Raw genomic sequence first — 12,252 nt, 5'->3', positions numbered from 1 at the left:
CCCGCTTTTGATTCGGTGTCCCAAGTCGCTGTCCGCCAGCGAGGCCGTGAGCACATTAAGCACCGTGTCGTGAACCCGACTAATAGGGTCTGCGACATTAATCCGTCCGGGTCGGTACTCCCAAGTGAACTGGAATCGAGGCAATCGTTCCAACCATCGAGCTTGCCTTCTGGAAAGTTTATCAGCGCTTTTCTGCTCTTGCAGATAGAACAAAGGTTGATGGTCCGTTACTAGGGTGACATGACTCGCACCTTCCAAGTAATACTGGATTCACATGCTACGTTACGTTGTGAAAACTTTTTGGGAAAAGTGGGCCTGAAAAAGTCACCCAGTTCACATGGGACATTACGACGACGTTGTGTTCGTTGGCGCGAGCTGTGTAAACCATCTCCATTTTATGTCTTTCAATGGCCAAAACCTCAGCACATCCCCTTAGAATCGCAATATATAATTGAAGGGTTATTGGCAGCCCTGCCTACTGCAATGGCACTGCATCCCGCGCGAGCCACGATGGCGTTTGCCCTAGCGGTCGCGATGGATGAAATTTTTGATACCCTTGAAGATATGTTCGATGCTCAGTGGCAGAGTTTGAGCGTGTGGGCCGACGCGGCGCGGCCCATGCCGCCGGAAGTGCGGCCGACTTGCCGCTTCGCGGGTGGCTTCAGCCCTGATACTACAATGGGTTACATATTGGCTACGTAAGCGGTCGTGAGCGGTCGAGCAACACGAGCGGCGTTGTCTTTGTTCATTTTCTAAAATGAACTGCAGCGGTGTGACTAGAAATTCGGTCGGAGTGCAAAGGGCGCACAATTTGTCAAATATGTGGTCTTTATAAGCGATTGGGCTTGGCCGTTTGTTATAACTCGCGAAATTGGCGATGCAATTCAGGTAACGGTACGAGGGGTCGAAATTCACCCCCCCCCCTCGGTCACTTTAGACTTTTCGTCCACTTTATCGGTAACGTACCGTTACCATGTCCGAACCGACCACTTTTCCCAAAAAGTCTTAACGGAACGTAGCATGTGAACTGGCTATAACAACGCCATTCTTCCATTTCCAGGACTGTGCCCAAGCATTCTTGATCTGTAGTGGAATAATTATATTCCGGGCTGCCGAATTTTGAACTTGTATATGCAACTGGTCGGTCGTCTTGTAACAAGACAGCGCCAGTGCCATGCAGCGATGCGTCAGACCAAACTACGAAGGGTTTGTCAAGCTCAGGGAGTTTTAATACTGGTGCGTTTGTCAAGGCATCTTTCACACCCTGAAAGGCAGTATCACACTCCTTTGTCCAGTGGAAGGGCACCTTCGCACTTGTTAGGGTTGTGAGGGGGGCCACGAGAGAGGAATAACCCTGGATGGCCGATCGTACCGGCGGCCTCCCGCCTACACCCGGTCTTCCACGTCTCTTTGTTGAAATTGTACAAAGACGACGTAAAGCGACAGCCACCGGCGCCACTCGTCATTGAGGGTGAGCCGTATTTTATGGTCGAAGCCATTGTCGACCATCGTGATGTTTCAGTCCGAGGGGGACGTGGAAAGACACGTCGAGAGTATTTGATTAAATGGGAAGGTTACGACTCTAGTCATAACACCAATGAACCAGAGGAATCCCTTCGCCAGTCTACCCCCTTGGCTGAATCCATCGACGAATATGAACGCAAACTTGTGTCTAAGAAGCACCCTCAAGCCCCGGAAAAACCTAAGGGACGGAAATCTTCTAGGAAGAAGTGACGCTCCCGGGACGGTTCGCTTCAGAGGGGGGAGACTGTAGCAAGCTACATTTCCCTTAGAATATTTTAACAATTACTTTTAACAATAACTGTTAATTTGTTAACGATTCGACTCAAGTTTCGTACATGTTCCGAGTTTCGTCACATGTTGTGAACTGGGCAGTTGTTCGTAAGCGAATCTAACGGGATGGGGCCCCGGGCCCCACCAACATTATCCTAGTACGGCAAGTCCGTGGTAGGGAATCTCCGGCAGGTAGGCCGAGATATAAGCTACCCGGGCGGGGTGCTCTGGCCAGACACTGACGTATCACACTACTAGGTGTTCAGAGTTCAAGACTCCACTGCCGCCATCTCTAACCGTTACATACGCGTCTATGTAAGCTAGTGCTTGCCGCTTGGTTGGACTTCTTCCTGCCTCGGTGAGGACTACCAACTCTGTCAGTCGACCTGCCAGGTGAGCGACTGCTACAGAAAGCGAGTTTGGTGAAGGAGGCCATATGGTTCGAAGTGGAGGGGTTGGGAATGTGCGCCTGTTTCTCTCCAGTGAGAGCCTGGAGTGGTTCACCCCACTGAGTATCATAGAGCTGGTGCACGAGGTGTTCACTCCTGGTGGGATCAACCTGGACCCATGCTTGTCCGCGGCTGCTAACACACGTGTTGGGGTGACTGTGTATTACGATATGGTCTCCAATGGTTTGCTGGAGTGCAACACGTGGATGGGTGTTTGATGTGCAACGGAGTACATGGCTGGTCGCATTGGCCAAGCAGTACTGCTGCTGAAAGCCGCTGTGGGTTATGCATGGTTTGATGCCATACTGCAGTGGCCTGTCTGTTTTCTGCACCAATGTTTGGTGATTGTGTGTGGACAATCTCGGAGTCACCAGCAGGAGGGGGGACCCCTGACATGGGGAGCGCGGGTAACCAATCCACACAGAAGTGTCATGGTTTACATGGGCCCAGACATGCAACGTTTTGTGTCAGTGTTTGGTTCCATGGGCAGAATACCAGGGGCAACTTCATGGGCCATGCCCCGCCCAATGGAGAGCTCGATGGATTAAGGCACAGAACGCATATGGAGCACACATTCTTCTCGACAGATGTCTGCATTTTCATTTGTTTTCATTGTAGCTGTAGCAAGCTACATTTACCTTAGAATATCTTTAAGCTATTAAGGCTTAATCACAGTAACGGTACAGTCCCGTATTTATGAACCATACTTGTTAACTGTATGAACTCACTTTCTGGTACGCTATCACAACCTAGCGTACGACACCAAGACTCCAGGAACGGAGACGGCGGCAGGTGGGCCGCATTTAAGCCACCCAGGTGAAGTGCTTCGGCCAGACACTTATCGTATCACTATACCAGTGTTCGGATGTTCAAGACTCCGCTGTCACCATTCTCGACATATGTCTTCGAATCCTGACTTCCCTTGTCTCTTCTCACGCCTAACACTGGGTCGTCAATCGTGGACGAGACCCTCCGCTTCCGCTCAAACAGCTAAGGTAAGAGACGGCTGTTACATTTTGGTATCGATGATCATTTGTTCGGTCCTCGCCTCACATTGCGCCGCAGCAGTTACTCACCCATTGTCTGAGTCTTAGACTCGACTTCCTGGAAATGGTTCCTAAGCCTATAGCTAAGACTAAGGCTGTTTCTTTGAGTGATGCTAAGCACGTTCCTATTCCGCGACCGAAGTCTAAGACTAGGGCGCAAATTCCTGCTGATGCTACAACCGCTTCGGACCCACTTCGCATTGCGAAAATTAACAAGCGCAAATTAAGGAAACAATCCTTTGCTTCGCTTCGTAAATACCTTTCCTCTGTCCCTGTTGATAATGACCTTCAGGACACGATGACGCCAACTGATAACGTGGTGACTGCCCTCGACACTACTGGCAATGATGCGGTTGACGCGACGACAGAAGTTCCCAAAGCCAAAGTGCCTGGCACTTTGCCAGCGCATTTGGTTGAAGCTTTGCGACAGTCAGTGCCGAACCGCGTCGGCGCCTTGGAGCGTTCCCTGGAAGGAACGCACCAGGAGATGGCAGAACTTCGTGACGACATTATATCGTTACGAAATTCTTCACAGCGTGTGGAGACGCAACTCCAGGAGTTACTCTCCAAGCTGTCAACGCCCTCAAGCCCACCACCTCCCAATCCACGGTCCGTGGCCATTTGCAAGATTATCCAGCAAGTGGCTTCATCTTCCTTGGCCGGCATCCTGTCGAAGGAGAGCCTCCAGGTCACCGCTTTTCAGGCGGCCCTGGAACCCCTGACGATAGAGCCGGAGGTCACCTTGGAGGAGGTCCGGAAGCTTTGGGACACCGGTGCGGTGGAGAGCGGCCCTGGCGGTAGCGCTACGGACTCCGACTCTGCACGGCCTGCGCTACAGCCCACGGGCAAAACGCCGCGTACCGAGGTGAGTACGCAGAAACACGTTCCGCTTCCCCCAAAATTTTCGGGAAAAAGGGATACACATATTACTTGCACCCGATCGTGGTTCGAGTTCCTTTTGCAATACTTAGACTTAATGCAAATGGACCCGTTAGAGCACTTTGTCTACATATCAGGCAAAGCTCAAGTCTGGGCCACGGACATTTTCGGGCAAGAAGCTTTTGACGCGTGATTCTTTACGTGCTGCCTTTTTGTTGCAATACGGTGATACGCAACGCAACACGGCTATGGAACGAACACGCCATGAAAGCAACTGAAACAGTGCCCGAATATACTCAACGTTTTCACGATATAATTCGTGAAGCGAAAGATATGAACCCTAGCGATCAAATCGGCTGGTACGTTAAGGGGTTACTACCACCTTTGTGCAGCCGGTGTGCGACAAGCGAAGAGGGCAAAGATTGGGACAGCTTAGATAAGCTAATCCTTTACGCTGTTGGGCAAGAGATTCGGTGGCAGTCGGGCAAAGACAAGCCTACCATCCATGCAGTTAGCGCTGACCTTAATGCGATCACTGCTAAAAAGCCCTTCAATAAATTTAAGCGTTCGTCCTCTGATCGCAATTCACAGGGTTGGCAACCCAATCGGCCCAAGAAGGCGCGTCTGGAGCAAGAACAGCTGGCGGCACACACTTGCCGCAAATGCCGTCGCGTGAAGCCTGCCCACCAGAGCTGGGCGGAGCACAAGCCCGACTGCATTTGACACCTCAAGGCTAACACCGAGAAGACGCTGTCCCTTGACACGAAGATGGAGAATGCCATGGCTGATTAGCGGGTCGGCAAGCATGTTGTTGGGGGCTGTGTTGTTGGGGGCTGTGAGCAACCGGAATGTCCTAAGGACTCGGCTAACTTGCAAATCAGAGAGTCCTTGTTGCCTGTTTGTGATCCGCTTAGCTGTGATCACATGTTCCTCTCGGACGAGTTTCGTAACGTGGAGAACATGTTGGGACGGCAGTTCACCTTTGACGCTGCTTGTAACAACTCTGGCGACAATAGTCTTTGTACACGCTTTGCCTCCCCTTCAAATTCGTTCTTGACCTCCGATGTCTCTGGCGAGTTTGTCTGGGCAAATCCCCCATACACAAAAATTGAGCTTTGGCATAAGCATTACCTGCGCTGCAAGCGTATGCGTCCCGAAACCACTTCAGCGGTTTTTGTAGTACCGAAATGGTCTCAAAATTGAAAGACGCATGCGAGCGGCAGGACACCAGCTGCTAAAAACATATGCCGTAGGGATGAAACTGTTCTTAAAGAAAGCAGTTGATGATAGTCGTCAGGAAATGCCCGGTATCCCGTGGCCTATCCAGCTTTGGTATGACCCGCCAGCTAAAGAGGTTCAGCTGAACCGTATTGGCTCCTCACAGTCCATGATTTTTGGCGCATTCTTATGCCAAACGCCTTGCAGCGCACTTATCGATTCCGGTGCCGACTGCAAGGGCACGGCTGATGGCTTCATCTCCTCCGAGGCAGCTCACAAAATGGGGCTCGCTATTCGGCCGTGCTCAACTTCTTCGGTTCGCGTCGTGAACGGAACCTCCGAGCTCATTGAGGGCTTGATACACGCCAAGTTGCGGATAGCATCTTTTCATGACACAGTCAAACTGCTCGTGCTAAAGCAAGCTAACGCCGGAGTCGAACTTCTACTTGGCGCGGATTGGCTTGTGCGCCGCAAAGCGCGAATGTGCTTCCAAACGCGGACGCTTACGCTCCACAAGTCGCCCACAGACAGTTGGACGCTCAAGCCTTCCTTTTGGTCTTCGGACAATAATGCTGAAGATCACCTTGATGGTATCACTATCATGAACTACGTTACCGCGACACTCTATGCGGCGACGACAGTTGAAACGATGTCGGCTAAAGCAGCGGCACGTAAAATAGCAAAAGGAGAACGTAGCTATCTTTTGTTAGTACAATCTGAGCTGGAACAGGAAACAAAGGCCAAAGGCACACACACAAATAAGGCCGAACTTATTCCTGACAATACTTTAAAGGATTTGCTTGACGAATACAAAGATGTATTTGAAGAGCTTAACGGCCTTCCACCTGATCGCGACATCGACGGAGCCGTACCGCCAGCAAAACGATCGTACCGGTTGACTCAATCAGAGCAAATAGGGGGGTCCTTGTGAAGCAGCTGCCCGCGTTTCCAAAGCACGTATGGTGAAGGTGCCCAAGTACGTTTGCGAGGAAGAGAATGTGGCCAGGCTGGAGAGGAAAGTGCAGTGGCATATTGGAATGTGAGATTAGCGTAGGCGAGTTACAGGGTGTTTGGTGCACGGCGAATTTACGTGCATACCTTTCACCGTAGCATCAGTCCTCAGTTCACTTCTTGGAACGAACATCAGCATAGGTCCAAGCCCTCTCGCTTGGAGGGATATATGCAAACAAACATCCTGATAGGTAAACTCGCACGCTACCGAGCATTCAACCGAGCACATGCATGCTTAGTTGAATGGTGAGATGCGACCCCCCTTCATTTCGTGCTCGGCAAGCCTGCCACCGTGTACCGGATATGTTGGCGATGTTACAGAGACGCTGCACCTTGGTTTCTGTGCGCAATGCATACGATGCTCGACCCCGCCGACCAAAACTACACGTGCCCAACTGACGACATTCACGGTGGTTGTGCAGCAGCTCTTGAGGCTGTTGCTGGCTGAAATCCATCCTGAGCTGTTGCAACACGGCTAACGCGGGCACGTCTCTATGCACAGCAAATAGCTGTTCCAAGCCAACAGCGGCGTCCATGTCACCAACAAGGCTCTAAACGTCTTATCTGTTCTTATGTTTAATTAAGTTTATGTATTTTATACTTTGCGCAACTTTGTAATTTGACTTTAGTCGGAACAAGGTGCTGTATGCGCTGCGCTGCAGAAAGCAGGCGCCTTTTGGCTTGCACACAACTGCCTCTTCGCCAGACGTATCCTCTTCCCGCGGCAGTTTCACGAGCCCAGTGTTGCAAGCTACGACGTAGGCTTTCGGTGCTTTCAGTTACTGCAAAGCAGCCACGCAATAGACTAGGCTGCATGCCGCGTGCGACTATGGCCATCGTGCCCACCTGCGCAACGCGCTGGCGCACCTCGTTTGCTTGCGCAAACTGCCGCTTCGCCAAACGCTTCCTCTTCCCGCGGCCGTTTCAAGCGCCCAGTCTTGCAAGCTACGTTGTATGCTTTCATATCTTTTCATATCTTATTCGGCTCAGGCTAAGCAGCCAGCCAAAAGTCCGAGATGCATGCCGCTTGTGACTGCGGCCAACATGCCCTGATGAGCGGCCTTTCGCCGAAAAAATTACATACACTTTTACAGGCGCATTTTGAGAATTGAACGCGCGCATCCGCACGATAAATTTCGCGCCTGGCTTTTGTGGCGTCATGTACGGTCTGTTTATTCGCGAAGTACGACCGGACACATTTGTGCGAGAGGCTGCTTAACAAGAGATGCGTAAACAACTTACAGAGCTTTTGCAGAAAGGTTACATTGAACCCTCTGCGTCGCCTTATGGCGCACCCGTCATCTTTGTGGAAAAAGCTAACGGGCAAGGCCTGCGTATGGTCCTTGATTATCGAGCTCTGAATAAACTTACGATCAAGAGACGGTATCCAATGCCAAACATTACCGAACTCTTCGATCAGCTCCAAGGGGCTAACCTTTTCAGCTCCCTGGATCTGCAGCAGGGGTATAACCAAATTCGCATCCCGAAAGAAGATATTGAGAAAACGGCCTTCATAGCACCGGGGCTCGGCCAGTATCAATTCGAAGTCCTATGCTTTGGACTAACCAATGCTCCTGCAACGTTCCAAGCAGTAATGAACCGTATATTTGCTGCGTACATTGGCAAATTCGTGCTAGTGTACTTGGACGATATTTTGGTCTTCAGTAAGACCCCCGCCGAGCATGAACAACACATCCGTACCGTGTTGTCCTTGCTAAGAGAGCACTAATTTAAGGCAAAAATGTCGAAATGCCAGTTCAACCAGACCGAGCTGCATTTCCTGGGTCACGTCGTCAGCCGAGAGGGGCTGAAAGTGGACGAGCGTAAGGTCAAAACCATTAAAGAATGGCCTATACCGACAGACTTGCAAAAGCTGCGTTCGTTCCTTGGCTTAGCCAATTATTTTCGAAGATTTATCCAAGGATATTCTTCTCTCGTGGCCCCCCTCACGTCACTCACCAGTGCGAAGGTGCCCTACCACTGGACGAAGGACTGTCAAGGCTCCTTCGAGGGCGTGAAGTCTGCCTTAACCAACGCACCAGTATTAAAACTCCCTGAACTAGACAAACCCTTCACTGTCTGGTCCGATGCGTCGTTACACGGCACGGGCGCCGTACTTTTACAGAACAACCGCCCAGTCGCGTACACAAGCTCTAAATTCAGCAGAGCTGAGTACAACTACACGACCACGGACCAAGAGTGTTTAGGAACTGTCCTAGCACTTGAAGAGTGGCGCTGTTACCTCGAGGGTGCATCGGATGTCACTTTAGTCACCGACCACCAACCGCTGGTCTATTTGCAAGATCAGCAAAGCGCCGATAAACTCTCTCGACGACAAGCTCGTTGGTTGGAACGCCTCTCACGTTTCGACTTTAAATGGGAGTACCGACCCGGACGAATCAACGTTGCTGACCCTCTCAGTCGGGTTCACGATGTGGTGCTGAACGTGCTTACGGCATCGCTGATTGGCAGCGATATTGGGCGCCGAATCCTAAGCGGGTACGACGGCGATCCCATGCTCAAGAAGAGCTCGGTAGCAAAACTGCAGCTTAAACGGAAAGACGGCTTCTGGTATTACGGTTCCCAGTTGTACGTTCCGGATGTGCTTGACTTGTGAAAGGACATCATCCACGAAAATCACGATGTTCCTTACGCTGGCCACCGCGGCATTGACCGCACCAAAAAAGCGATCGTGAAACATTTTTGGTGGCCCGGGTTGGATACTAACGTGAAGGCCTACGTTAGTACCTGCCCTTCTTGTCAGCACAATAAGGCTTCAAAAGCCAGGCGGACTGCTGCAGCCCCTTCCCATTCCAGATAACGTTTGGGATAGTGTGTCAATGGATTTGGTCACACAGCTACCCACAACCCGCAATGGGCATGACGCGATAGTAGTGTTCGTGGACCGCCTGAGCAAGATGACGCACTTCGCTCCCACAACCACATCCGTCGGTGTGGAAGATCTAGCCCGCCTCTTTGTGGCTACGGTTTTCAAACAGCACGGCCTTCCACAGAATATTGTGTCTGACCAGGACACACACTTCACAAGCAACTTTTGGAAGGAAACATTTCGCCTGCTAGGCACCCACCTCTATATGAGCACAGCCTACCATCCGCAGACTGATGGTCAAACCGAGCGAATGAATCGCTTACTGGAAGAGACACTGAGGCACTATATTTCGCCCACTCAGGATGATTGGGACGAACACCTGCCACTCATCGAGTTCGCTATTAATAACTCTAGGCAGAGCTCAACGGGTGCCACCCCGTTTAGCCTTAATGGTATCAAGCAGCCACGTGTGCCGGTTGACTTGCACCTAAAAACCAAAGTGCCTGCCGCTGACCTCTATCCCAAGGTCGTGCGCAAACGTATTGAAAACGCAAAACAGTGTCTTAAGGCTGCGCAATCCCGCCAGTGCATTGTCGTCATCAAGCATCGGCGTGCAGTGCGTTTTGAGGTTGGGGACTCCGTGCTGCTCAGCACCCGCAACATCCAGTTGAAATCTCCTGGAGCAAAGAAATTATTGCCTGAGTTTATTGGGCCATATAAGGTTGTCGCCCGAGTGGGAGAGAATGCGGTAAAATTGGGATTACCCACGACCTCCCGACTCCATCCGGTCTTCCACGTATCCTTGCTCAAACCATTCAAGGATGATGGAACACGACAACCGCCGCCCCCGTTCATAATTGACGAAGAGCCATATTACATGGTTGAGGCACTACTTGACCATCGTGATGTGAAAATCCGAGGTGGAACCGGCAAAACACGTCGAGAATATCTGGTTAAATGGGAAGGCTATGACTCCAGTCATAACACCTATGAACCGGAAGATTCCCTGCATCAGTCCGTTCCCCTGGCCGAAGCTATTGACGACTATGAACGACGGTTGGCGGCAAAACCCGGGCAACCTACACCAAAAAGGAAAGTGGTCCTGACCACATCTCCTTCGGTAGCACCCCGGAACATTACCCCAGAACAACCAAAACGGAAAGCACCTGCTCGCAAGAAAAGGTGACGCTCCTGGGACGGTTCGCTTCTGAGGGGGAGGGATGTAGCAAGCTACATTTAGAATATCTTTAAGCTATTAAGGCTTAATCACAGTAACGGTACGGTCCCGTATTTACAAACCATACTCGTTAACTGTACGAACTCACTTTCTGGTACGCTATCACAACCTAGCGTACGACACCAAGACTCCAGGAATGGAGACGGCGGCAGGTGGGCCGCATTTAAGCCACCCAGGTGAAGTGCTTCGGCCAGACACTTATCGTATCACTATACCAGTGTTCGGAGTCTCGAACATCCGTCACCGTTCTCGATGTATGTCTTCGAATCCCGACTTCCCTTGTCTCTTCTCGCGCCTAACGCTGGGTCGTCAATCATGGACGAGACCCTCCGCTTCCGCTCAAACAGCTAAGGTAAGAGACGGCTGTTACAGTAGCTCGTGGTACTGGGTTTAGCGGTGTATCGGAGATTTGCAATTGTTTCCACCCGAACCTATTCATGCATACGAGTATTGTGGGATAAACTGGACAAACTGCCGATGAAGTGTGGTAGGAAAACAGTAGGGCCTCGGCAACTGCCTTGGCTGGGTATTGCAATTGTGGCCCTGAGTGCTTGCCTCCCTACATTGCCTGAGTACTGTAACCAGGTGTGCAAGTTTTCCTGCTCCATGTCCTGGGATCAAAACCAATACGCACATGGGGCACTTGTAAGCGGTCCCCTTGCAAAGTTTCCCCGAGCCAATCCTGCCAACTTGACAGCCACTTCGACACCCTGAATACGCTAATTCGATATCCTGCAAGGCCAATTTGACACCCCGAACAGTTCAATTCGATACCCTGTCATTCTAATTCGACACCCTGTTAGGCCAATTCGGCACCCTGCCAGGCCAATTCGACACCCGGACAGGCCAATTCAGGCCCAGCACAGCCCAATTCCGAGGCTCCACAGCGCAATTCGAATACCTCCGGTGAGCCCGCCAGAACAATTCAAGACCTCGACAGACCAATTCTTTTGTCAGGAATAAAATCCAGGCTAATTCTGCGACAGAGCTCTTCCCCAATTGCAGCCCGGATCCTACCCTCCTCGACCACGCAGCGCAGGCACTAAGCCCTTAATGCCCCCGCCTTTCTTACGTCCGCTAGTCATTTTCATTGTCGTACAAGCACCCGTAGGGAGAAACTCGCTAGTCATTTTCATCCGTGTCGTACAGGCACCCCTAGGGAGAGTCTCGCTAGTCATTTTCGAACTGCAAATCCGTAATCTCTGTCGTAAAAGGCACTTGTTGGAGATTCTCCCTAGTCATTTTCGCGCGCTTCGGTATTAGTCGTACGAAGACGCCGAGTATATTACTATGCCTTCTACCGGCTTTGCAAATGAACAAAGTCTCTATCAGAATTCTGAATTTCTCGAAATAGTCGCTTACGTGCTGTCCGATTAGCAGTTCATCTTTATTAGCCATGTCTCATTTCACGACTTCGTTTGCAGCAGTTTACGCTGCAACGCTCATCATCCTTGCTGCCGGTGAGATCGGGTTCTACTGCGCATACGTTCTCATCTGTGCTCCTCGTTCACCATGCTTACCTGCATGCGATACCCTCTGTAGTTGATGGCATTCATTAATGTGGAATAGTTTATGTATGCTCTTGAAATTTTTGACAAACAATTCATGGAGCTCTGTCAGCGAGTACGCAACGTCATAAGCCGGTGCAACATACTCGCTTGCTCGATCATGAACGGAGAAAACATCCAACATCATTTGCAGCGCTGGGCGCTGCTGTCCTTCTTATTGGGTTGCTACTATTGCTCATGATAATACCTGGTGAGTAATAAAATGACTGGGGTGTTCGAA

The 12,252-nt window shown here is 50.9% G+C and overlaps 1 protein-coding gene across 1 annotated transcript in view; it reads left to right on the top strand.

The window, feature by feature from the left end:
* spl2 (splicing factor 3a, subunit 2) overlaps positions 1–11,727 on the top strand; it is a gene marked incomplete at its 3' end in the record, with an annotated part of 46,504 nt that extends 34,777 nt beyond the window's left edge. Inside the window, exon 7 of the mRNA XM_002954479.1 lies at positions 11,470–11,727. Coding sequence (XP_002954525.1) covers positions 11,470–11,727 — 258 coding nt within the window. The remainder of the gene's footprint in view (positions 1–11,469) is intronic.
* Between the last annotated feature and the right edge of the window lie 525 nt (positions 11,728–12,252).

This window comes from Volvox carteri (assembly GCF_000143455.1).
Source record: "Volvox carteri f. nagariensis unplaced genomic scaffold VOLCAscaffold_43, whole genome shotgun sequence".
NCBI lineage: Eukaryota > Viridiplantae > Chlorophyta > Chlorophyceae > Chlamydomonadales > Volvocaceae > Volvox > Volvox carteri.
The sequence above is the reverse complement of the archived record's forward strand: the minus strand, read 5'-3'. Positions and strand labels throughout refer to the sequence as shown.